Below are 27,950 nucleotides of genomic sequence, written 5' to 3'. Positions count from 1 at the left end.
TGCGTGACTTATCCAGCACCCCATGTCGTGTCCCTCGTATCTGTTACTCAGGGCTTCACTCTCCCTTTCATGGACCATATGACCCCGGGAAAGAGATTCTAAGCTCCAGTAGGGGCTTTTGTGGGAAAAAAAAGAATATACACACGCACAAACCTACCTGTGCCCTAATATTCAAGCTTGGGTCCCCATCCATAGAGGTTGTAATTTAATTGATTGGGAGCGGAACCCAGATGTTGAGGTTTTCACACCTTCTCGGTGACTCTGATGTGTAGGACAGGGTTGAGGGTTAGTGGTCTGAGGCGGTCATGGCAGTCCTGTCATCGTGCCAGTGACTGGTTTAGGATTCAGGGCTTATTCCACTCAGTGCGTGGCGTCCTTCTGCCCACGGTCACCGGTCCGGAAGGGGATGCATGAGCTACGTTAGGCCCGTCCAGACCCCAAGGATGGTGGAGAGGTCTTTCCCTCACCGGCTGTGAACCAGGAAGCACGTAGCCCCGCGTGCTGCTTGCACCTCCCTGTGATTGAGTGCGCCAGCCTTACGGCGACGCTGTGCAGGGTGGAGTGGGGGGAAGAGGGGACCCAGGTCTTGATAGCATGATTGAGCCACTGAACCCAGCTCTATAATGGACGTGATATGACGTCATAAATGGTATTAGTGCTTAAGCCAGTTTGAGTCGTAGTTTTGTATTTTTTGCGAAGTATTCTGACTCACTGTTTCTGGAGTAAAATTCAGTAGAATTTCCTAAATCAGTTCCAAGTTTCTCGATATGCAGAATGAAGGGATGCAAAGAAGGTGTGATAGTCGGAGGTAACATCTGCATTGCCTTGGAAGCGTACCCTGCCAGCATCAACGTGCCTGCTTTGCTCTTCTTGACAAAATATGAAGATTTAGCAGAGTTCTTTGCCTGTGGTTCAGAAGTGCTGGTCGTAGGTTAGGGGTGCAAATCCTACGTACTAGTTGTTGATCTTGAGCAAATTCGTTGACCAGCCTCTGCCCCCACTCTTCACCTGTAAAATGGTGACAGTGACATCTGCTTCGGAGCGGTCATAGGGATTCAGTTAGTCCACCCATGGGCACAGGGCACCAGCACAGTGCGTGGGGCTGGGGCTAGGCTGAGCCACGTGGAATTGCCAGTATTTGTCCATTTTGGACCTATAAAAATGACAGTTTCACATGGTTCAGCTGAACACATTTTTAATAATAAGTGAAAATTGGGAACTGAGGATGTCATCAGGATAATTAAAAGCATTATTTTGGCCTCAAATAATGTTCAGTGAAAGTTGTTTTTTTTTTAAATGGAGTTAGCCATGTTTCACTTTACTTCATAGGATTTAAAACCTCAGCCAAAGAAGTAACTTACATGTTTAATTTTCAAGGCTGTGCGCAGAGTACTTAATTCTTAGGAAGACAGATTATAATTATACCATTCTTTAAAAGGTTCAGCATCGCCACGGCAGGGTTTTCATCTGTGAGACGTGATAGTGGAGGGTTGCCTTCTATGTACTGTTTTGTCAGATATATGTGACTGGCTTCTTTTCAATCCAGGGGCCCACACCCACGGTGCTTCCGTGGTGAGCAGCAATGGAGCACACGTGGGTACCGCACGTTCTCTGCGCACTCGCTGCGTGACGGCCACGGGACCAAAGTCTGTGCTTACTGTGCCTTGTGTAGTCTTTACAGCAGGTATATTTTATACACAAAAATGCTAAGGCTCATGGAAGCGTAGGGTTCTCTGAGGCCACACAGCTAGGAGTGTGGTGCTTTAGAATGCAAGTTTAATGCTGTGGATGGTCACAAAGGCGTAGAACAAACAGCAGAACCTTCACTGCTTCTCCACTTGGAAATTTAAGTCACTGAGCTCTGGACCCAGGAGGGCGGTGGCTCTGTCTGAGGTTGGTCTCCTTACGCACGATTGCACGTGGGGACCTGGAAGTGACTTTTGAGTTCGGATTTGAATATCCTTAGGACCTGCCACTGCCTTTCAGTGGGCCCCAGTCTTGGCCACTGTTCACCACAGGTAGGAAGAAAGCTCCTTAAGGAGTTTTCTTATTCTGTGGCGGGACCCTAGCAGTCCGCTCCAGCCTCCTGCGTCACGGAGGAAGGACATCTGACTCTGGCAGGCTGACTTGACTGCAGACGGTAAAGAGATGTTGCCCCAGAATAAAAAGGCAGTAACGGGTGTGAAAGCACTTTGTAAGGGGTGAACTGCTCGTCAGGTGTAAGTTGTTTTTATCATTATCTCCTGGAAAGCATCAGGCCCGCACAGGGTGGCCAGTACTCCACTTGGTCCTGCAGCAGTTGGGGTTCAGTTCCTCCCACCTCACGGCTGGAGAGAGCCAGTGTTTTCTTGATTCCTGAAGGAAGCCTGAGAGCCCAGGTGAACGATGGAGTTCTTGCGGCAGGCTTACGGCTTCTCCATGGAAACACGCGGGCTTTGAAAGAAGTTGCTCTTATTTTCAGGGTAAAGGGTTAGTTCTCTAGCACCTAGAATGATGAGGTACCCGTGGGTCTGACCGAAGCTTTGTATTTTCATATGCTGTGAACTTTGTCAGTGGCTGATGGCCTGTTACCAGCATTGTGATATAAACACTGTAACATTTGAAAACTACCAAACCCTGGAGGATCAAATATCTTGAGTCCGATTTTTTTTTTTTTTTTTTGCGGTACGCGGGCCTCTCACTGTTGTGGCCTCTCCCGTTGCGGAGCACAGGCTCCGGAAGTACAGGCTCAGTGGCCATGGCTCACGGGCCCAGCCGCTCCGCGGCACGTGGGATCTTCCCGAACCAGGGCACGAACCCGTGTCCCCTGCATTAGCAGGCAGACTCCCAACCACTGCACCACCAGGGAAGCCGCTATTTCTCTTTTTAACAAAGTATTTCTTTCAGTGGTTACTCTAGGGTATAAGATACACATGTTAACTTATCACAGTCCACCTTCAAAATATACCCCTCATGTGTAGTGTAAGAAGCTTACAGCAGTGGACTTCTTTTTCCCCTTTCTGTTCTCTTACAATTGTCATATGTGTGTTGAAAACCTCAAAATACATTTTTATTATTTTTGCTTTAAACAGCTACCTTTTAAAGAGATTGAAAAGATATGAAGAAAAAGGTCCATGATTTACCGTTTCTGCTGCTCTCATTCCTTTGTGTAGATCTCAGTTTCCACCTGGTATCACTTTAACATTTCTTGGGGTGCAGGTCTGCTGGTGTAGAATTCTCTCAGTTTCTGTTTGTCTTACAAAGGTTTGCTCACCGTTAATTCTGAAAGATATTTTTGCTGGGTATGGGACTTGAGGTTTCATTACTCTAAATATGTTGCCCCCTGTTCTCTGGTCCACATGGTTTCTTACCAGGAGTCTGCTGTCATTCTTACCTTTTCTTTCTACCTCATGTTGTTTTTCCCCTCATGTTGCCTCTAAGAATTTCCCTTTATCAGTGGTTTTCAGACATTTGATTGTGATGTGCCTTTACCTGCTTGGATCTGTAGGTTTGTGGCTTACCTCAAATTTGAATATTTTAGGCCATCATTTCTTCAAAATATTTTTATGTCTTCCCCTTCCTCTCCTTCTAGGACTCCAGTAACAAGCTTGATATTGTTCCACGGGTCACTGGTGCTTTTTGCTTTTTTTTTTCTTTCAATATTGTTTCCTCTTTGTGTGAGGGCAAAAGTTCATTGAAGAAAATTACAGTATGAGGGAATTTGGTAGCTTTATGTTCTCCCTCGGGCTTGCGGCCATCCTCCTCCTCAAGAAGTACTGAGGAGCAGGCTGTCCTGGCATCCAGCTCACAGCCTCCTCTTCAAGTCCCTGCCACTGCTTCTCCCCACACTGCATCATCACAGGAAACAGAAACAGCTGCTGGCACAAACCCTTATGTTTAAAATTTACTTTCCATAAACTAATCTTTCCAGAAAAATAACCCAAAAGGTAACTCTTGGAAAGATCTTTCAGATCAGATGCCTAAATTCTGTCAGGCCATAGGTGTGTGATACTCCTCATGGCTGAAGGCAGTGCAACAGCCAGTCAGAGTTCTAGCAGCTACACGTACTGAGCCCTTACTCTGGCCAGCACGTGCTTACGTGCGTTCTCTGGTGCGTTCTCTCAAACCCTTTGATGTGGTGTGTGTCCTGATTTACTGACCAGGAAACCAAGGCTCAGAGACTGTGAAATCCTTACTTGCCAAGGCTGGGCAGTTAGGAAGGTACCATATTTGGTGTTCATATCCTGGCCCTCTGACTCCAAACCCTGAGCTTGTGTGTTTTCTCCTGGGCTATGCTGGCTTTATGATTTAAACCTACATTTAACTTGAAATGTGAAAATTGTGTGTGGCCTCCATTGAATGGATTATATACCATTTTGAGAAGTCTGTTTTCCAGTGGTATTGCTGTTATGGTTACTAACATCTGCTTATTTTCATGTATTTTGACATGTGTCGAAGTGGGACTCATTTGGTTGTGATTCAGGCTCTGCATATGTGTCAGAGTTGACCCATCTGCCATGCAAGTATATTTTAGAAAAGGAGCAAATTCCTAGCTGGGCTAAGTAACCCTTTTTCCACTTTCTTCTGTGTGTGATCTGTTGTCTAAAGTATTGTGTCGAGAAAGTTGAGAAGTGATTTTGGAAAGAAGGAGATGAGGAATCTGTGTTGGAGTGTGATCCAGAAACAGATGAGCTGATGGAAGAAGCCAAGATGCTCACATCCATTTGGAGGGAGTTTTAATTGGCAAAGGTTGAAGTTATAACATGATTTTGGAAAGAAAAAATTAGAAATGTGATAAATGATTAGACCCATTACGTTCCCAGATCTTTAAAATCCAACTAGAAGCCACTCTCTAGGGAGCCTTTCCAGACGTCCCACCCCCAAGATTGACCATTCCTTCCTTAGGGTCTCATGGTGGATGTTACAGACAGACTCATATTCGTACTTTCCTAATCTACTGCTTGTTAATAGCCTGGAGCTATTGTATTGAAAAAAATCCCAGAGTAGTTGAGAGAGTAGAGACTAGAGGTTGTATTTCTTTTGTTTCCCACAAAGTACGCTGCTGGGGCTTGGCATCCCCTCTGCAGACTCTGCCGCTGAGCTGGGGGCGTTTCCTGCCCCTCTGGCGGCTGGCACCGCGGGCAGGGTGCACTGAAGCTTGGAGCACCCGGGAAGCTCGTAGTTTACAGGTGTTCCTCGAGCGCCGAGCCTGCCCTAGGACCTGGACGTTCAGAAGTGAACAAGACGGAGCTCTTCCCTTGTGGAACTTATATTCAGGTGAAAGACTTGACAACCGGCAGAATGGCGGAGATCGTGTAATACAGAGAAAGATGGGGTGGTGTGAGGGCCTCGAGGCACAAGGTGGGGCTGCTCTGTGGGCGTGTGAGTGCAGACCTGAGTGAAGTGGGGGACAAGCCATCAGAGTTCTGCGAACAGAGCGGCCCGGGCCGCAGAGGGGCAGTGGGAAGGCCCTGCGGTGGCCGTGGCCGTGAGAATATAGGGGTGAAGCGGCGGTGTGGTGGAGAGGTGCAGGGAAGTGCCAGGAAGGAGGTCAGGGAGCCCGTCGGGCCGGGTCCCCTGGGGCCTGGAGTGGGCTGTGAAGGTAGAGCAGGGCAGCCCTGGTCTGAGGGGCGGTCACGGGGCTCCATCTGGCTGCCGTGGCCCGGGGCCGGGGGCTGGGGGGCAGGTTCAGGGTGTGGGTGGGAGGTGCGGCGGCTGCGGGTAGCAGCAGCGGCGACGGTGATTGACGTGCGTGGATTCAGGGTCCATTTGGGGGAGAGGGGATATGAGGGAGGGCGGGCTGGGGTGATGCTTGAGTTTGGGGCTGAGTAGCTCCGTCCCTGGTGGTGCTATTAGGAGGACTTGGGGAGGAACCAGTAGTTTGGTGCGTGTGAAATTCGAGATGCTTGTTTGACCTTCAAAGGGGGGGTGCGAAGTGCACGGTTGGGTTTCTGAGTCGAGTTCATGCAGAGGCTGGGGCTGGAGACCACTCTGTGAGCCGTCATGGTGTAGGAAGCGCGTGTGGCCCTAGCCGTGGACCGCGTCATCCCGGGAGTGAGAGGGCTCTGAGGACAGGCCTGGGCCGCTCCAGAGTTTTCAGTGCAGGAGGAAGAGGAGGGGGAAGCAAAGGAGACGCTGAGGGAGCATGACGGAAGTGGGTCGAGGGGGGAGAACCCGGAGGACGTGGTGTCCTCGAGGTCCCTGAAGACCGTGAACCCGGAGCGACTGTGTCACACGCCCCTGAGCAGCCGAGCTGCAGTCAGGGTAGCCTGCAGGCCAGGAGGGGAGAGGGCCCGGCTGGGGGGCGCTCAGGGGGAGCCTGAGGCTGGGTCGTCAGCAGCTCCTCAACAGGGCTCACGATGAGCAGCCAGGTCAGTGCGGCCTGACTCAGTACACCCCGGGTGTCAGAGTCCTTATGCGGACGTGGCGTCGGCGTCTAAGGCGGTGACACCGATGTTTGGGAATGGCTCACAGATCGGCTCTGAAGGCAATTCCAGGAGGCATTCCAGAAACCTTCTGAACAGTGACGGTATTTCTGGAACGAAGCTGAAGCCCTCCCGGCTGACTGCTTCGGTGGAGAGCAGGCTCTGGGTTGTGAGAGTTCTGGAACTTGGTAGAATGGTTCCTCTCCTTGCTCTGAAGTGCCCTGGAGATGCCCTGTCTGGGAGGGAGAGCCAGCTCTTGGAGCCAGGGAGTGGGCAGCTGCCGACCCCCAGCCTCTCCTGCCATGTTGAACTGTATTGACGGAGGGACGGGTTTCCTTCTGTTTGGTTTTGTTGCATTCAGTAGATTAGATTTTCGTGGAGAGGAATTAAAAATCAAATTATATTTTAATTGTTCTTGTAATTTAACAGGATTCTGTGGTCAAACCTTTTGTAGTCACCTTGAAATTCATGTCTTATCAAGCTCTCTTTTTATAGTTGACTCCAAACAAGCCACAGCACGCTCGCCCTCCCTTTTTCCCTGCTCGCTCATCCAGACGACTGCTCATTTCCCCAGGCTCCCCAGGCGTGTAGGCTTGTCGTTCACCCGCTGTCTGAGGGAAGACAGGGCAAGGTGCTGGGCTCTCAGAGCTCATGCGCGGGTGGAGCCAGGCGGCAGGAGGGTGCTGCAGCTGGAGGGTGCTGAGATGCCCGCCAGGAGGAGAAGTGTTTGCTCGCTGGTTTATGTTAGAGTGCTAAAGGGACTCAAATGCTGTTTCAGGATGAGGCTTCTGTGGCGATATTAAATGTCATGAATCTGATCTGTCTTAACCGTTAAGGCTCAATAACTATCTCCTGGTTAGAGAATCAGAGAATAAGTTTTGGTTGATTTGTGAAGTTGGATTTCATTTAATTTTGATGGGATTTATTCCTTGATCCAGTGAAGGATCAAGGTAAAAATCCTTTACCACAGAGAAGTAATTGTAGAGAAACCCTCAGTGTCGTTTCTCTTAAGAGTTGCATACGTTTGCATTTAGGTGAGGGCTGCTGGCGCTGTGAGCACCGAGAGATGTCATCAGCTGACGCTGGGGGCGCAGTGCAGGGACGGCCAGAAAGATTCATAGAGGACATGAAACAGTAAAAGAGTTTCTAAAGTGCTCACTTGTCCCTTGGAACAAATAGTGTACACGGCACGAATTGAGTGACTCCTGCTTAGATTTTAGTTGGTGACACTGGTGGCCTTAGAGATGTTTGTACCTAACGGTTTAATATTTGTACCTAATGGTTTAATATTCAAGGCACCTATTTCTTTAACTTAAGGAAAAAAGGCCTACAAGCAACAAAGGAAAACCAAGTAAGTATTTCATTTCTTGGCTGGCTGAGCTGCTGTGTGGCGTGTAGCTTATTTTGAAGGCATGTTTGGCATTATTTCTTCTCAGAATCCCACGGTCAGACTTGGGTCTAACAGACAGTCAGTCTGGGCCATGCTCCCAGGAGCAGAGGCCCCTCTGCAGGGTATGAAGCACGGCTCTCCTGCCTGCCTGGGAAACTGGATGCACTTTGCATACAATGGGACTCGTGGTGCAGGTGCATCTCTGCGGACCAGCAGGCTTTGCACAGCACACGTGCCGGGTGTCAGGGCGCAGTGTCAGCCGGTCTGCAGAGACTCCCAGTGAGCATCCGGGGTGCGCATAGCCCTGGCTCTGGTTCTCTGAGGGTTACTGCCTTGTCTCCCACGTTCAAGAACTTGAAATTTGCAGGGAACGTGTATTAGGGTTCTCCAGAGCAATGGAACCAGTAGGATAGACAGATCGATAGATATGAGGAGATTTATATGGGGGCCGAGAAGTCCCATGATCTGCTGTCCGCAATCCAGAGAACGAGGAAAGCCAGTGCTGTAGTTCAGTCCCAAGTGCAAAGGCCCAAGAACCAGCAGCGCCATGTCCAAGGGCAGGAGAAGATGGACGTCCCACTCAAGCAGACAGAGCGAATTCACCCTTCCTCTCTGCCTTTTTGTTCTATTCAGGCCTTCAGTGAATTGTCGATGCCACCCACACTGGGGAGAGTGACCTTCTTTACTTGGTCTGTGGATTCAAACGCTGATTTCTTCCAAGGAAACCCTTACAGACACACTCAGAAATGATGTTTTGCCAGCTCTGGGCATCTCCTAGCCTAGTCGATTTGACACATAGAATTGACCATCACAGAAGGCAAGACTTAAAAGAACTAATTTGAGATGGTCCAGAGTACTTAATGAGATGCTGATGATAACTAACATTTCTGAGTGCTTGCTCTGTGCCAGGCCTTATCCTGAGCTTGTTACATGCATTTCACTATATCATCCCCTCACTGGCCCTGTGAGGTCACTACTAATGCCACCCAGGGGGCAAGTGGTCAGGCTGGGACCTGAGCCAGGCAGGGGCACTCCCAGCAGAGCAGGGGTCCAGGGAGGAGAGACATCCGTGTGGGCCCGAGTGGGTAGGCGGGGTGCACCGCGGGAGCTGAGGGGCCTGGGAAGAGCGTCTCTGGATTGACTTTGGCAAGTTGTTATTTTTCTTTCTCTCCCCCTCCTTGCCTTCTCCCCTTTCTTCCTCTTTCCCTTCCTTCCTTTATCAAAATAAGTTTAACAAGTGTAACATATTTAGAGAAGAGTACACGAGACATACAGGCCAAGCTGGGAGAACTGTTGCAAGGAGCACTTATTAAAACCACCAGGCTGAGGAGTGGGAAGTCACCAGCACGCGGGGATCCCTTTGTCCCTCCTGACCCCTGCTGCTCCCTCCTGCACTGAACCTGACGTCAGGGGAGTCTCATGTTTTGTGTCGACGTCCTCATTTATATTTTGTTTGTAGGTTCCTGGTGCTGTTGCCTGTTCATTGCCATATCACCACTAGGTGCCTGTAGCACCCCCGCCCCCAGTTGTGACAACCAGACATGTTCCCTGCAGGGCTAAGTGCCCCACCCTGGTTGAGAACCACTGCTGTATATTTCATTATATGAGTTTATCCATTTACCATTTGGATTGGACACTTGACTTGTTTCAGGTTTGTGGGTTTTACAAATAATGCTGCACCAGAAATTCCTGTACCTGTCTATGGTAAACATGCGTATTTTCCTGTTGGGTGTCTGTTTAAAAAAATTGAAGTTTCTTGACTTCCTTGGTGGTCCAGTGGTAAAGAATCCACCTTCCAATGCAGGGGACACGGGTTTGATCCCTGGTTGGAGAACTAAGATTCCACGTGCCACGGGACCCCTAAGCCCGCGTGCCACAACTACTGAGCTCGCACGCCTCAACGAGAGAGCCTGCGTGCCACAAACTACAGAGCCCACGTGCTCCGGAGTCTGCATGCTACAGCTACAGAGCCCATGTGCCCTGGTCCCATGCACCACAACTAGAGAGAGAAAACCCACACGCCACAGCTAGAGAGAAGCCCGAGTGCTGCTCAGAAGAGGCCGTGTGCCATAAGGAGAAGTCCCGCAGGCCACAGCTAAGACCCGACGCAGCCAAAACAATAAGGAAAATAGATAAATAAAATAAATAAATATATTTTTAAAAAGTAATGGAGGGCTTCCCTGGTGGCGCAGTGGTTGAGAGTCCGCCTGCCGATGCAGGGGACGCGGGTTCGTGCCCTGGTCCGGGAAGATCCCACGTGCCGCGGAGCGGCTGGGCCCGTGACCCATGGCCGCTGGGCCTGCGCGTCCGGAGCCTGTGCTCCGTGGCGGGAGAGGCCGCAGCAGTGAGAGGCCCGCGTACCACACACACACACACACACACACACAAAAAAAAAAAAAAAATCATAAAAAAAAAAAAAAAAAAAAATGTAATGGAAGTTTTGATCTATGGAAGTGTGTCTTCAACTCTATAGCTTGTGCGGGGCTGTTTTCCAAGATGGTTGTACCCAGTGTAAATTTGACCGACAGCATGTTAGCCTTCTGCCTCCTTTCCATTCTCACCACCCCGGCTACTGTCAGCCTTCTTCACCTTAGCCCGTCTGACGGGGGTTATTTTATCGTGGGGTTTTTTTTTTTCTTTGTAAATTTATTTATTTTAGGCTGTGTTGGGTCTTCGTTGCCGTGCACAGGCTTTCTCTAGTTGTGGTGAGCAGGGGCTACTCTTCGTTGCGGTGCGTGGGCTTCTCATTGCAGTGGCTTCTCTTGTTGCGGAGCACGGGCTCTAGGCGCACAGTCTTCAGTAGTTGTGGCACGTGGGCTCAATAGTTATGGCTCTCGGGCTCTAGAGCGCAGGCTCAGTAGTTGTGGCTCACTGGCTTAGTTGCTCCGCAGCATGTGGGATCTTCCCAGACCAGGTCTCAAACCTGTGTTCCCTGCATTAGCAGGCGGATTCTTAACCACTGTGCCACCAGGGAAGCCCTATTTTATTTTATTTTTTTAATTAAAAAATTTTATTCCAGTTTTATTAAGATGTAGTTGACATACAGCGCTATATAAGTTTAAGGTATACAGCATAATGATTTGACTTACATCCATCATGAAATGATTACAGTAAGTGTAGTGAACATCCATCATCTCATACAGATACAGAATTAAAGAAATAGAAAAAAATTTTTTTTCCTTAGGATGAGAACTCAGGAATTTCCCTCTTAACTTCCATATATAGCATACAGCAGTATAAATTATACTTATCATGTTGTACATTATATCCCTAGTACTTATTTATCCTATAACTGGACATTTGTTCTTTTGGCCACCTTCATCCAATTCCCCCTTCCTGTACTCCCTGCCTCTGGTAACCACAAATCTGATCTTTTTCTATGAGTTTGTTTGTTTTTGAAGTATAATTGAGGAGGCAAAATTTCTAAGATATCTTATATCTGAAATGTCTTTCTTTTACCTCACATATAATAGTCAGAGTTTGGCTAGGTATAGAATTCCAGGTTAGAATTACTTTTTATTTCTGAATTTTGAAAGGAACATTCCATTATCTTCTAATGTCCAGTGTTGAGAAGTTTTGATTCTTGATTCTTTGTATATGATGTGTTTTCCCTCTAGAAACTTGTAGAATTTTCTCTTTGTTTCATTTTCTGCACTTAAATTTTATGTTGATACGCCTGGTGTATTAGATGTAACTTTTATCAATTTTTCTGGAAACTGAAAGGGACCTTTCAGTTTAGAAACATATCTTTTGATTCTAGGAATCTTTAAAAAATTATTTTGAATTACTGAATCATTATAGAGTGATCTCCTCCTATCTGCTGACACAGTTTTCTCTTTTTGGAATATCTAATATTTGGTGTTGGGCCTCTCTTCTTTTTCTCCTATTGTTCATCTCTTTGCTTATTTTTTTTAAATCTTTTATTGAAAATTCTATTGATGAAGATAAACAAACTTGAATAAATGGAAAGATAAATCCTTTTTTGGCTGAGAAGATTCTATATTGTTAAGCTGACACTTTTCCCCAGTATGTCAAATAAAAATACTGATTGGGGAAGTCCTAGCCAGCCACAGCGATCAGATAGGAAAAAGAAATGAAAGGAATCCAAATTGGAAAGGAAGAAGTAAAACTGTCACTGTTTGCAGATACATGATGCATGTACACAGAAAAGACACCACCAAAAAACCACTAGAACTCATCAGTGAATTTGGTAATGTTGCAGGATACGAAATTAATATACAGAAATCTATTACATTTCTATACAAGGAACTGTAGGAAAGAGAAATTAAGGGAACAATCTCATTTACAATCACAGCAAAAAGAATAAAATACTTAGGAATAAAATGAAGGAGGTAAAAGACCAGTACACTGAAAACTGTAAGACACTAATGAAAGAAATTGATGATGACACAAACAGTTGGGAATGATATACCATGTTAATGGATTGGAAGAATTAATATCGTTAAAATTTCCATGCTACCCAAGGCAAGCTACAGATTCAGTGCAATCCCCATCAAAATTGCTGATGGCATTTGTCACAAAACTAGAACAAATAACTTTTAAATTTGTATGGAAACAGAAAGACCCTGAATAGCCAAAACAATCTTGAGAAAGAAGAATGGAGCTGGAGGAATCATACTCCCTGACTTCAGACTATATTACGAATCTACTGTAATCAAAACAGTATGGTACTGGCACAAAAAGAGACGCATCAATGGAACAGAATAGAGAACCCAGAAGTAAAGCCACACACTTATGGTCAATTTATCTATGACAAAGGAAGCAAGAATATACAATGGCGAAAAGACAATCTCTTGAATAAGTAGTGCTGGGAAAACTGGACAGCTACATGTAAAAGAATGAAATTAGAATATTTTCTTATACCATATACAAAAATAAACTCAAAATGGGTTAAAAACCTAAATGTAAGACTGGAAACCATAAAACCCCTTGAAGAAAACATAGGCAGAACTCTCTTTGACATAAATAATAGTAATATGTTTTTGGATCTGTCTCCTAAGGCAAAGGAAACAAAAGCACAAAAACCCCGAATGGTACCTAATTAAACTTAAAAGCTTTTGCTCAGCAAAGGAAACTGTTGACAAAATGAAAAGACAACCTATTGAATGGGAGAAAATATTTGCAAATGATATAATAAGGGATTAAATCCGAAATATATAAACAGCTCATACAACTCAATATCAAAACACAAAGAACCCAATTAAAAAATGGGCAGAAGACCTGAATAGACATTTTTCCAAAGAAGACATACAGATGGCCAATAGGCCCATGCAAAGATACTCAGCATTGCTAATCATCAGAGAAGTGCAAACCAAACCACAGTGAGCTATCACCTCACACCTGTCAGAACAGCTATTATCAAAAAGACCACCAATAACAGATGTTGGTGGGGATGTGGAGAAAGGCGAATTCTTGTATGCTTGCTGGGAATATAAATTGGTGCAGCCACTGTGGAAAACAGTATGGAGGTGCCTCAAAGCTAAAGATATTGGGTTGGCCAGAAAGTTCGTTCAAACAAGCGAAGGAACTTTTTGGCCAACCTAATAGAACCAGCCCATGATCCAGCCATTCCACTCCTGAGTATATACCTGAAGAAAACAAAAATACTAATTCAAAAAGATATATGTATCCCAATGTTCATATCATCATTATTTACAGTAGCCAAGATATGGAAGCAACGTAAGTGTCCATCAACAGATGAATGGATAACGAAGATGTGGCATATATATATATATATATATACATATATACATATATATATATATACATACATACATATACACACACACACAAAATGGAATGAAATTTTGCCATTTGCAAAAACATGGATGGACCTGGAGGGCATTATGCTTAGTGAAGTAAGTCAGCCAGAGAAAGACAAATACTGTTTTATCACTTATATGTGGAGTCTAAAAAGTACAACGAATGAATGAATATGGCAAAACAGAAACAGACTCACAGATATATAGAAAAGAATAGTGGTTGCTAGTGGGGAGAGGGGCAGGTTAGGGGCAAGATAGGCATAGGGATTAAAAGGTACAAACTACTATGTATAAAATAAATAAGCTACAAGGATATATTTTACATCACAGGGAATATAGCCAATATTTTATAATAACTTTAAATTAAGCATAATCTATAAAAATTTGAATCACTATGTTGTACACCTGAAACTAATATTGTAAATCAACTATACCTCAATTAAAAAAATTCTTTAAATTTTTAAATTTTTTTAAAAAATGACAAACACTGGAAAAAATGCCAATAGAAATTTTTTTCTCTAAAAGAGATTTAGTTATTTATTTTTATGGGTTTATAACATTATATGTTTCACGTGTACAAATTTGTATTTTGACTTCTGCATACGCTACAGCATGCCCACCACTGAAAGTTTAGTTTCCATCTGTCACCATACAGTTGACCCTCTTTACCCATTTTTCTCTTCCCCACCCACTTCCCCTCTGATAACCACTACTCTGTTCTCTGTATCTATGTGTTTGTTTTTGTTTGGCTTGGTTTGTTCATTTAAAAAATTGCACATATGAGAGAAATTGTACAGTATTTGTCTTTGTCTGACTTATTTCACTTAGCATAATACCCTAAAGGTCCATCTATATTGTCTCAGATGGCAAGATTTCATCTTTTTTTATGGTTGGGTAGTGTTCCATTGTGTGTGTGTGTGTATATTTATATATACACACATATATATATTATACACACACACACACACACACACACACACACACACACCACATCTTATTTATCCATTCATCCATCAATGGACACTTAGGTTTCCATATCTTGGCTAATGTAAATAATTCTGTGATGAACATAGGAGATCAGATATCTTTTCAACTTAGTGTTTTCCTATTCTTTGGATAAATACCCAGGAGTGGACTAGCTGGGTCATTTGGTCTATTCTTAATTTTTTCAGGAACCTCCATACTGTTTTCCAGAGTGGCTGCACCAGTTTATATTCCCACCAACAGTGCATGAGAGTTACTTTTCTCCACATCCTCACCAACACTTACTTCTTGCCTTTTTGATAATAACCATTCTAACAGGCACGAGGTGCTATCTCATTTTGGTTTTGATTTGCGTTACCCTAATAATTAGTGATGTTGAACATCTTTTCATGTGCCTACTGGCCATCTGTATGTCTTCTTTGGAAAAATGTCTGTTCAGCTCCTCTGCCTATTTTTAAATCAGGTTTTTATGTGTGTGAGTATGTGTGTTATATTCAGTTGTATGAGTTCTTTATATATGTTGGATATTAACCACTTATCAGATATATGCTTTGCAAATATCTTCTCCATTTGGTTGGTTGCCTTTTCTTTTTGTTGATGGTTTCCTTTGCTATGCCTAAGTTTTTAGTTTGATGTAGTCCCATTTGTTTATTTTAGCTTTTGTTCCTTTTGCCTGAGGAGACATATTCAGAAAGATATTGCTAAGGCCAATGTCAAAGAATGTACTGTGTTTTTTTTTTCTAGGAGTTTTGTGGTTTGAGGTCTTACATTCAAATCTTTAAGCCATTTTGAATTGATTGTTGTGTGTTGTGTGAGACAGTGGTCTAGTTTCATTCTTTTGCATATGGCTGTCCAATTTTCCTAACGCTACTTATTGAAGAGGCTATCCTTTCTCCATTTTATGTTTCTTGCTCCTTTGTTGTAAATTAATTTTCCATATTATGTGTGGGTTTATTTCTGGCCTCTCAATTCTGTTCCATTGATCTATCTATCCATTGATTTTCTGCCCAAACCATACTGTTGTGATTACTATAGCTTTGTAGCATAATTTGAAATCAGGGAATGTGATACCTCCAGCTATTTTCTTTTTCTCAGGATTGCTTTAGCTATTCAGGGTCTTTTGTGTTTCCATATAAGTTTTAGGATTGTTTGTTCTATTAATGTGAAAAATGTCATTGGAATTTTGATAGGAATTGCTTTAGGTAATATGGACATTTTAACAATGTATAGCATTCCAATACATGAGCATGGGATATCTTTCCACTTCTTTGTGTCTTCTTCAGTTTCTTTCAACGGTGTCTTATAGTTTTCAGTGGACAGGTCTTTCATCTCCTTGGTTAAATTTATTTCTAGGTATTTTATTCTTTTTGTTGCAATTGCAGATGGGATTGTTTTCTTAATTTTTCTTTCTGATAGTTTGTTCTTAGTGTAAAGACATCCAACAGATCTTTTAATATTGATTTTATACCCTGGAACTATACTATATTTGTTTATTATTTCTAACAGTTTTTTGTGTGTGTGTGTGTGTGTGTGTGTGGAATCTTTAGGGTTTTCTCTATGTAAAATCATTTTTCTGCAAACAGTGACAGTTTTATTTCTTCCTTTGCAAACTGGATGCCTTTTATTTTCTTTTACTTGCCTAATTGCTCTGGCTAGGACTTCCAATAGTATGTTGAATAAGAGTGGTGAGAGTGGGCATCCTTGTCTTTTTCCTGATCTTAGAGAGGGATAGCTTTTGGTTTTTCACCGATGAGTATGATGTTAGCTATGGGTTTGTCATAGGCCTTTGTTATGTTGAGTTATGCTCCTTCTCTACCCATTTTATTGAGAGTTATTATCATAAGTAACGTTGAATCTTGTCAAGTGCTTTTTCTGCATCTACTGAAATGATCATATGATCTGTACCTTTCATTTTATTAACGTCATGTAACACATTGATTGATTTGCAGATGTTGCACCATTCTTGCACCCCTGGAATAAATCCCACTTGATTGTGGTGTATGATCCTTTTAATGTATTTTTTGTATTTAGTTTGTTAATATTTTATAGAGGATCTTTGCATCTGTGTTTATCAGAGAATATTGGCTTGCAGTTTTCTTTTTTGTGTTGTCCTTGCCTGGTTTTGGTATCAGGGTAATATAGGCTTCATAAAATCAGTTAGGAGGCATTCCCTCCTCCTCAGTTTTTTTGGAAGTGTTTGCATCCCTTTGTCTTTCGTACCGCTTTAGAGAGATTTCCTCTACTTTATTTTCCATGCTGCCTATTGAAGTCTTCATCTCTACTATCGTGCACTTAATTTCCAGCTGCCTTTTTTTTTTTTTTTTTGGAATTAAAAAACTAGCATCCCATTCTTGCTTAATGGATAATACAACGTTTTAAAAAATCTCCTTGAGGAGGAGATTAATAAAGTTTAAAAAAAGTTTTCTTCTCATTGCATAGTCTTTCTTTTGTCCTCCTTTTGTTTTTGTTGAAAATGATAATTATCTTCTTCTCAGGTGTCTGGTAATGCATCGTTTTGCGCTTGTGTTTAAGGGTGGGATTTATAATGCCGATTGGAAGCCCTGAGCATGTGAGTGGGGCTTGTGAACTTCACTGTAGTGTGAGCTGGCTCAGCCATTCTCAGCCATTCACTGGGAACCCACAGGTCAGTATCTTTAGATGTTTCCTCTTGGGTTGCTCAGATTGCCGAGAGAAGACTCATCCAAATCTAGGAACAGAGAAGGGGAAGAAGGGGCATCTTAGAATTTGTGGGTGTGTTTTAGCTTAATCCAATGTGTTTTCCAGACAGAACCTCCATCTTCAATTGTGCCTAATGTCCCCTGCTCCAGAGATTCTTTTTTTGAACGAATCTTAGTAGTTTATGTCTTCCAAGCAGTTTGTCCATTCCATCCAAGTTGCAAAATTTATGGGCACAACTTTCTTCATAATATTCCCTTATTATTCCTTTAATATCTGTAGGTTCTATAGTGATTTCTCCTCTTTCATTCCCCAAATTTGTAATCTGTTTCTGTCCTTTCTTCCTTCCCCCTTTCCTTGTGTAGCCTGGCTAGAGTTTTATCAATTTTATACATTTTTTTTAACAGGGTCACCTTTTGGGTTTACTGTTTTCTCCCCAGTTGTTTTTTATTTGTCCTCATTTGTATTGATTTCTGCTCTTTATTATTACCTTCCTTTGGCATGTTTTGGGTTTGATTTTTTTTTTTTTAATAGATGAAAGCTAAGGTAACTAATTTGAGACCTTTGTTCTTTTCCAATATGAGCATTCAGTGCTATAATTTCCCCTGATAAGCGATGATTTAACTGCATCTATAAATTATGATACTGTGTTTTCATTTTCATTTCGTTCAAAGTATTTCCTAGTTTTCCTTATGACTTCCTTCTTGATCCATACATTATTTAGAAGTATGTTGTTTTATTTCCAAATATTTGGAGATCTTTTCACATATTTTTCTGTTATTTATTTTGTATTTCTGTTATTTTCTGTTATTTATTATATATTTCTGTTATTTCTAACTTAATTCCTTGTGATCACAGAACGTACTTTGAATCCTTTTGAATGTATATTTGGTCAAGTTGGTTGATAGTGTTGTTCAGGGATTCTGTATCTTCACTGATTTTCTTTCTTTTTTAAAATCAGTAATGGAAATAAAAGTGTTAAAGTTTCCAACCTCTGATTGTGAATTTATTTGCACTTGGATTTCTAGCATATTGTGCTTTGTTTATCTTGAAACTCTGTTGTTAGGTACATACCTAATTAAGACTGTCATGTCTTTTTGATGCATTAACTTCTTTATAATTATACAATTATAATTATACAATTATAATCCCTCCTTATCCATGGTAATATTTTTTGTTCTGAAGTCCACCTTGTCTGATAATAATATAGGCTCTGCAGACTTCTTTTAATTAGTGTTTGCATATGGCATGATTTTATTCTTTTATTTTTAACCTGTGTCTTTATATTTATCTTGGGTGTCTTGTAGACAATGTATAATTGGGTCTTGATGTTTTGTGCATTCTCTGTCTTTTAATCAGTGTGTTTATACAGTTTTCATCTAATGTATATAGAAATACAGAAATATTTCTAGTTGTTTCTTTTTTCCTCTTTTTTATCCACTGTTGGATTATTTAATATTCTATTTTATCTGCACTGTTGGCTTATCATTTACATTTTAAAAACTCTTTTTAGTATTTTCCCTAGGGTTTACAATACGATCTTTAATTAACTGTGATTAATTAATTATATTAATTAATCACAGTTAGTTGAAGATTTTCAATTGAAACATTAAAAATCTTTAAATAATATTGTACTGCTTCAGGTATACTGCAAGAACCCTAAAAAAGGGCTTTCCCATCTATTAATCATATTTATTTCAGATTCCTTTTCTAATTGTTTCTAAATCTGGGTTATCTCTGAGTCTGGCTCTGCTGATTACTTTATTACTGCAGTGGGGTTTTGTTTCCCTTGCTTTGTCCCTGTAACCTCTGATTGAGTGCTGGGCGTCATGTGGAGGGCAGCAGAGCAGAGGCCGGCAGGCTTTCCCTGTAATGAGCTAGCTATTAAATACTTTGAGCTTTGAGCGTCATGTGTGGTTTCCGTTGCACATTATTCCTCTGTTTTGTTTTCTTTTCAGATAACTCTTTAAAATGTAAGAACCAACCTTGGCTCACAGCCTGTGCAGAAACAGGTCCTGGGCTGGATTTGGCCCTTGGGCCACAGTGCACCAACCTCTGCAGGAGAGAATGAAGTACACAGAGGGTGTTTACACCTCCTGTTCTGCGCGGCTGTCGGTGTGGGCGTTGGGCTGGTGTGGGTTTTGTCACTGTGGTGACCTCTGTGCCGCTGGTTTCCAGTCTTCTCCTTCCCTGTGCTGCGGGTGAGGACTGAGTTGCCAGTCCTTTGTCAGTCTCCACCCCCAGCTGCGGGCCTTCCCTTTGGGTCTGTGCCTCAGGAGGGGTCTCCTTCCATCCTCTTGCCCCTCCCGCTGCTGCCATAGACTGCTTTTGCTGGGCCGCTGGAGGACGCAGGGGAGTCCTCTGTTGTTTTGGTTCGGCTCCCATCCACCTGCATCTGAGTGGCGCCTTCCCCATGATCCTGTCCTCCTCCCTGTGGCAGCCGCTTTGCCTGTGTCTTTGGCAGTTTTTGTGCCAGAGCAAGTTTCCTTCCCCTTCCCCCGAATAGGAGCACTTCAACGGTCTGAGCCCAGGGTAGGACAGGGTTTTTTTCCGCTTCCCAACACAGCAGTCTTCACTGAGCCCTGGTAGCTCTCGTTCAGTGGGGAAGGGCTCCGGGGGCCTTGGTGCTGTGGCAGTTCCCACTGAGAGTTTGCTCAGTCTACTCTCTCAGTCCACTTACTTCTGAAAAGGTTTTTAAAGTGTAGTGCTAACAAGGAGGTACTGATTTTGAGTCTGGTTCCAATGACAATATCTAATCAAGAATCAGGGGCATGTTAAAGGCTCCCAGTAGAGAGACGTGGTGAGGAGAATTGGATCCCTGGTGGTTAAAGGTTATAACTTGTGTTGGGGTGTTGTTTCAGTCCAGCTGCTTTTTAGTGGTTGCTACAGTATACGCAGGGCTGCCAGGTTCTGTAACTCCAGAGAGCATTCACACGGGAAAGCGGAATTCACTTTGAGTGTTGCAGCTGTGACTTTGCGGAACTCAGTGGCCTGAAGTGATGCCATATCTGTATGTGGTCTCTCAGGGCTTTGCTGCACTTGGAGTGAAAAGGAAGTAATACCTCTTAAAGCAATCTTATAACTGGGCAGAATTACAGAAAACTACACGAAAAGCCCTCATGTTTTTAGTTCAGCATTTTAAAGTTACGTGACTGTGATATTTGAAGGTGGGATGTTACTAGAGGATGCCATTGTCATGCTCCTCTTATGAGCTAAGCTTTTACATCAGGAAGTGACACTGTTTGGGGTCAGCTCATAGTTTGCTAAACTGTCACATCCATCGTTCAGAGAGGCCAAGAACCCCTGAGGGGTGGATTCTGCCCCAAGGTCCCTGTAGAAGGTTTTGTTCTAACCAGAAGTGTTACCTCTTTCCCCCTAGACCCGGACACAGAGGTGTGTCTTCACGTGCTGCGCCTTGTCCAGTCTGTGGTGCTGGAGCCAGAAGTCTTCTCCAGGACGGCCTCGGAGATCCGCAGCTCCCTGCCCCTGCAGCGCATCCTGGCCATGGCCAAGAGCCGCAACCCTCACCTGCAGGCCGTGGCCCAGGAGCTCCTGGAGGACCTGCGCACTCTGGAGCGTGATGCGTAGGGGTGCTCAGCGCCGGCATCCTCTCCCTGGGTCCCCACTTTGTCTTCTAAAGCCACCAGCCGTGTGCCATGTGTTACAGATAGCAAATGTGATGCCTAGAGACGGCTGTGTCCTGAGATGTGCCCACCTGACTTGCTCCTGGAAGTGAACGTGCTTGTGGGTGGTGGGTTAATCTTGCCGGAGGTGAGCCTGAGAAAGGGTCTGTTCTTCCGTGAAGACCCACATCAGCTGCATCCGGAAGAGGGCCTTCTCAGAGTGGCTCCTGCTGCCCAGGAGACCCTGAGACCTGTCGGTTCCCCCTAAAAGCGGAAGGTTGAATAACCGCCTACCCCGTTGGTCAGCGTTTTCCTGAGATACCTTTCTTGAAAAACAGTTCATTCGGCTCTCTAATAATTATAATTAATTCCCCCCCCCAGTTCAAGTTTACCTTTAAATCTTTTGGTGAACCTGCTATTTCAGATGATGTTGGACATTTTAGTTCTATATGTTTGTGCCTTTTTTATTTTTGAGTAAAGAAAGTCGGAAGAATCATCGGTGTGCTACAATTATTGTTTTCTGAAATATTATAAACTTGACGTTAGGAAGGTATATATTACAATGAATACGCGTGGTTGGTGGAAAAATCTCTCCTTACATTGTTCTGGGTCCTTCAGCTATAAGCTCAGGAGTCCAGTTTTTCCGTAACAGTATCATGACAAGGGCCTCAGAGATTAGAGCACATGCAGCTGCTTGGAGTTCTTTAAACAATGTGCACGGGTATGTGTACCAGGTCCCCTCATCATGTGTCCTTCTCAACCGCAGAGAACAGAGGAGGATGTGCTCCATTTCTCACAGGTGTCACAACGTGTGAGTGCGGTTCCCTCTCTGGCACTCCTAGAGGCATAGCAGTGCATGCTGTGTCCCTCAGGATGACGCTGCAGGCCCGTGGTCTCTGGGCATCCTGTAGGAGCAAAAACACTTGCAGGCGTCCCATACACATTTGTATGCTGTTTCTGCTTGCGCGGCAGTTTGGAATAACTTCATGTTTCTTTTGTAGGCAATGTGCAGTTTATGGCTGAGGCTGAATGAAGGAGCTTACAGGAAGGCACAGTTGCTTGAATTTCACGAGCCGACATATTGTGGAACCTGGCTCATCAGAACCAGAGAAATGTTGTAAAAGGCAGTTTAAAATTCACGGAGGCAGAAATTGGTCCATCTGTGCTGTGTGGCTCTGTAGGTCCTGTTGATTGGCAAATAAAATTGAGAATGTTGTGTTTTTGTTCTTTTCTAGCATAGTATCATTTTCATTTTGGTTATTTGTTTGATAAGGTAACAGGAGATAAACTAGTATAATTAGTTATGCTGCCTCTAGAAATGCAGGGTCTTTTTCCTGCCAAAGATGGGATCAGTGGCTTATAGAGAAAAATGAAACCGGGCCAAACCCATGAATGTTGCATAGTTTAGGTAATTAGTAGATGGATGTGATTAAGAAGGATATGTTTTTCTTCCTCCTAATTTTAAAGTACTAAGGATAGCAAGAGTTCTTATGAAAACTCCTTAAGCAAGAAACATGTCATATATATGGAATCTAAAAAAAATGGTTCTGAAGAAGCTAGAGGCAGGACAGGAGCAAAGATGCAGATGTAGAAAATGGACTTGAAGACATAGGGAAGGGGAAGGGTAAGCTGGGACGAAGTGAGAGAGTAGCACTGACATATAAACACTACCAAATGTAAAATAGATAGCTAGTGGGAAGCGGCCGCATAGCACAGGGACATCAGCTCGGTGCCAGAGGGGTGGGATAAGGAGGGGGCGAGGGAGACACAAGAGGGAAGAGAAATGGTGATAAATGTATATGTATAGTGATTCACTTGGTTATACAGCAGAAACTAACACACCATTGTAAAGCAATTATACTCCAATAAAGATATGAAAAAAAAAGAAACATATGTCAAATACATGTTTTGAATGTATATCACAGGAAAAGTACTTAAGGCCAATTTTAAGGAGTGACTAGCCTTTCTAGTATTTTTGCTCTTCTTATGAAGGTCAAGGGGAAAATGTGTTCTTCGCTTTTTTTGCATCTAAAGCTCTAAAGAAAACTCAGTTTAAAAAGTATGCATAAAAGCATGTACATGGCAGTATCTGAGGTCTCTTGTGAATTTTAAAATCAGAAACAAAAATCAGGGACTTCTCTGGTGGTGCAGTGGTTAAGAATCTGCCTGCCAGTGCAGGGGACATGGGTTTGAGCCCTGCTCTGGGAAGATCCCACATGCCGCGGAGCATCTGGGCCCGTGTGCCACAGCTACTGAGCCTGCGCTCTAGAGCCCATGCTCTGCAACGAGACAAGCCAGCGCAATGGGAGGCCTGCGCACTGCAACAGGGAGTGGCCCTGCTCGCCACAACTAACGGAGGCCCATGCGCAGCAACAAAGACCCAGTGCAGCCAAAAATAAATACATTTATTAAAAAATAAACCCAAATCAATAAAATGGTACTTTTTTTTTATTCTTTTGCGGTACGCGGGCCTCTCACTGTTGTGGCCTCTCCCGTTGCGGAGCACAGGCTCCGGACGCGCAGGCTCAGCGGCCATGGCTCACGGGCCCAGCCGCTCCGTGGCATGTGGGATCTTCCCGGACCGGGGCACGAGCCCGCGTCCCCTGCATCGGCAGGCGGACTCTCAACCACTGCGCCACCAGGGAAGCCCCCATATACATTTTTTAATAGATCTCTGTCGGAGTATAACTGCTTCACAACACCGTGTTAGTTTCCGTTACACAGCAAAGCGAATCAGCCACGTGCACACACGTGTCCCCACATCCCCTCCCTCTTGAGCCTCCCTCCCACCCTCCCTATCCCACCCGATAGGTCATCGCAAAGCACCGAGCCGATCTCCCTGTGCTGTGCTGCTGCTTCCCACCAGCCAGCCAACTGTTTACATTCGGTAGTGTATATATGTCGATGCTACTCTCACTTCACCTCAGCTTCGCCCTCCCACCTGACCCAGCAATCCCACTGCTGGGCATATACCCTGAGAAAACCATAATTCCAAAAGGTACACATGTCTTTAAAGAATTCCCTTTCTATTTATTAAGTTAAGGAACTTTTTCTCCTTGGTGCTGTCAGTTTGTATGTAAAGGCATGACACCTGCCATGTCAACAGCCAGACTTCACCCCCACCCCCACCCCTCGGCTGGTGATCAGGGCAGTTTCTTGCTGTTCAGTTTCTCATTACCAATCTAGTCTGTCTTCTGTGACGTCTGAGAGGAGCCCATCCTGCTAGGATGCAGGTCACTGCGTCTGCTCGTGGCATGAACTGGGATAAGCCTAATGTTATAAGGAGTTCATCTCATCCCAGATAACGTATATAGCCCCATGTTTATCACTTATTCCAGAGAATTTTAAAATTAATTAGAGTAGCAAGCATGGCATCACAAGTCTGGGACTTGAAGAAAAGCAGCTGAGGCCTGGAGTCAGACGATGGGCAAAGGAGGAATTTTAATAATAGTTGTAAATGTGCCCATTCCACTGATTCTGTAGCTGTATTGCCATGACATGAATATGAATGGGAAAGGTTGGTCAGTACTTTTGTAGGCTTACTGATTTTCGGAGAAGCCCTGAAGTTGAAGTTCACTCTGTTTTCTTCCATGATGTAGATGCTTAGACAGCTTCAGAAGGGCCTCTCTGACCAGCGTAGGGTCTCCAGTATAGACCCTGATACAGTGTAGGAAACAGGATAAGATACAGCATTCTTTGGGGAGAGTGTGGCCTCAGAAGGTGGAGCCAATGAACCTGTTAGAAAGTCTTTGGATACTTTTCAAGTCCAGGCTCAGGTGGGCAAGGCAGGGGTCCATCTTTAAGGCCCACAGCTGTCTCTCTGCTCTGAGAATGTGCACATTGAAATTTGTCTCCAGCTGTAGAACGAATGTGCTACTGCATGTCACACAATGAAGACTTTCTGCCTTTTGTTGTTACTTGTAATCCTTCAGGTGTTTTGAATTGTGGTAAAATTTATCACAGAAATGTGGGCGGTGAACATAAAATTTACCATTTAAACCATTTTGAAGTGTAGAATTCAGTGGTATTAAATATATTCAGTGTTGTGGAACCATCACCACTGTCTGTTGCCAGAACTTTTTATCGTACCAAATAGAAACTGTACTTTAAACAGTAACTCCTTCTTTTCTTTTCTTTTTTTTTAAAAAAAATGTATTTATCTTATTTATTTGGTTGCACCAGGTCTTAGTTGCAGCAGGTGGGCTCCTTAGTTGTGGGTCGTGGGCTCCTTAGTTGTGGCTCACGTGTCACAGTGGTTAAGACTCTGCACTCCCAATGCAGGGCGCCTGGGTTCGATCCCTGGTCAGGGAACTAGATCCCACATGCATGCCACAACTAAGAGTTCGCATGCCACAACTAAGAGTTCGCATGCCGCAACTAAGGAGCCAGGTGAGCTGCAACTAAGGAGCCAGGAGAGCTGCAACTAAGGAGCCAGGCGAGCCACAACTAAATAACTCCTCATTTTATAACTGCCCTCCTCCCAGCCCTGATATCCTCTGTTCTACTTCTATCTCTATGAATTTGACTTCTCAAGTACCTCATATAAGTGAAATCAAATATTTGTCCTGGGTCTGGCTTATTTCACTCAGCATAATGTCTTCAGGGTTCATCCATGTTGAGCATTAGTCAGAACTTCATTACTTTTTATGGTGTATAAATAGTCCATTGTATCTTTGTAACACATTTTGTTTATCCATTTATCTGTTGATGGACACTTGTTTTAACCTTTGGCTATTGTGAATAATGCAGTGAATATTGGTATACAAGTATCTGTTTGAGTTCCTGCTTTCAGGTCTTTTGCATGAGTACCTAAATGTGAAATTGCTGTATCATATGGTTTAGGGTTTTCTCTCTATATAAAATCATGTCATCTCAAATAGTGATAATTTTACTTTTTCCTTTCCAATTTGGACGCCTTTTATTTCTTTTTTCGCCCGATGGCTCTGGCTAGGACTTTCAGTACTACGCTGAATAAGAGGGGTGAGACTGTGCACCTTTGTCTTGTTCCTTATATTAAGGGAAAAGGTTTTAATTTTTCACTGTTGAGTATGATGTTAGCTCTGGGCTTGTTGTATTTGGCCTTATAGTGTTGAGGTATGTTCTGTCCATACCCAGTTTGTTGAGAGTTTTTATGATAAATGGATGTTGGGTTTTGCCAAATGCTTTTTCTGCATCTATTGAGATGATCATATGATTTTTATTCTTCCATTTGTTAACGTGGTATATCACATTGATGGATTTGTGGGTATTGAACTATCCTTGGCATATTGGAATAAATCCCCACCTGATCGTGGTGTATGATCCTTTTAATGTGTTGTTGAATTTGGTTTGCTAATGTTTTGTTGAGGATTTTTGCATCTATGCCCAGGGATATTGGCCTGTAGTTTCTTTTTTGGTGGCATCCTTGTCTGGTTTTGGTATCAGGGTAGTATTGGCTTTGTAAAATGAATCTGGGAGCATTCCCCCCTCTTCAGTTTTCTGGAAGAGTTTGAGAAGGATAGGTATCAAATCTTCTTTGAATTTTTGGTAGAATTCACCAGTGAAGCCATCTGGTCCTGAACTTTTGTTTGTAGAGAGATTTTTTGGATTACTGTTCAGTTTCCTTACTAGTGACCAGTCTATTCAAATTTTCTATTTCTCCATAATTCTGTCTTGGAAGATTGTATGTTTCTAGGAATTTATCCATTTTTTTAAAATTTGGGCTAATTCTAAGGTCCAATTTGTTGGCATATAATTGTTCATAGTAGTCTCGTGATTCTTTGTATTTCTTTGGTATCAGTTGTAATTTCCCCTCTTTCACTTCTGAATTTATTTGAGCCTTCTCTCTTTTTTCTTAGTGAGCTTATCTAAAGGTTTGTCAATTTTATCTTTTCCAAGAACCAGCTCTTAGTTTCACTGATTTTTTTCTATGTCTGTTTTAGTCTCTATTTCATTTATTTCCACTTTGATCTTTATTCTTTCCTTCCTTCTACTAACTTTGGGTTTTGTTTGTTCTAGTTCCTTCAGGTGTAAAGTTAGATTGTTTGAGATTTTTCTTGTGTCTTGAGGTAGGGCTGTATCGCTATGAGCTTCCCTCTTAGAACTCCTTTAATGTATTCCAGAGATTTTGCTATGTTGTATTTCCATTTTCATTTATCTCAGGTATTTTAAAATTTCTCCTTTGATTTATTTGTTGACTCATTGGTTGTTCAGGAGCATGTTGTTAATCACCACCTATTTGTAATTTTTCCAGTTTTCTTGTAATTGATTTCTAGCTGTATGTCATTGTGGTCAGAAAAGATGCTTAATATGTCTTCAATCTTCTTAAATTTACCCAGGCTTGTTCTGTGGTCTAGGATGTGATGTATCCTGGAGAATGTTCCCTGTGCACTTGAGAAGAATGTACTGCTGCTTTTGGATGGAATGTTCTCTCTCTCTATATATATATCTATTAAGTCCATCTAGTCTAATGTGTCATTTAAGGCCAGTGTTTCCTTATTAATTTTCTGTCTGGATGATCTATCCATTGATATAATTGGGGTGTTAAAGTTCCCCAACTATTATTGTATTGCTGTCAGTTTCTCCCTTTGGGTGTGTTAAGCACCTATGTTGGGTGCATAAATATTTATAAATGTTATGTCTTCTTGTTGGATTGACTGCTTTTTCATTATGTAATGCTCATTTTTGTCCTTTATTAGTCTTTGTTTCAAAGTGTATTTTGTGTGATGAAGTGTAGTTATCCTAGCTTTCTTTTGGTTTCCATTTGCATCATAAGACATTTAAACATTAAACATAATTTACATTTAAAGTAATTATTGATAGGTATGTACTTATTGCCATTTTGTTATTTGTTTTCTGGCTGTTTTGTAGTTCTCATTGTTTTTGGTTTATCTAATAGGTTTTGCCTTGTGGTTACCATGAGGCTCACATGTAACGGCTTATATATATAAGCCAGTCTATTTTAGGTTGATGGCAAGTTAAGTTTTTTTTTTAACATCTTTATTGGAGTATAATTGCTTTACAATGGTGTGTTAGTTTCTGCTGTATAACAAAGTGAATCAGCTATACGTATACATATATCCCCATATCTCCTCCCTCTTGCATCTCCCTC

The 27,950-nt window shown here is 43.0% G+C and overlaps 1 protein-coding gene across 7 annotated transcripts in view; it reads left to right on the top strand.

The window, feature by feature from the left end:
• Positions 1-21,356, top strand: part of HSF2BP (heat shock transcription factor 2 binding protein) — an 81,784-nt gene extending 60,428 nt beyond the window's left edge. For 6 of the 7 annotated variants that reach the window (XM_032629930.1, XM_032629929.1, XM_032629934.1 and 3 more), the window contains one exon: positions 20,617-21,354. In XM_032629930.1, the coding sequence (XP_032485821.1) occupies positions 20,617-20,825 (209 nt within the window). In that variant the 3' untranslated portion in view covers positions 20,826-21,354. Of the gene's footprint in view, positions 1-20,616 lie in introns of all 7 variants that reach the window. The other variant, XM_032629931.1, reaches the window with a different exon arrangement.
• The last annotated feature ends 6,594 nt before the right edge of the window (positions 21,357-27,950 follow it).

This window comes from Phocoena sinus, chromosome 4, assembly GCF_008692025.1.
Source record: "Phocoena sinus isolate mPhoSin1 chromosome 4, mPhoSin1.pri, whole genome shotgun sequence".
Taxonomy (NCBI): Eukaryota; Metazoa; Chordata; class Mammalia; order Artiodactyla; family Phocoenidae; genus Phocoena; species Phocoena sinus.
This window is presented reverse-complemented; position numbering and strand designations above follow the sequence as displayed.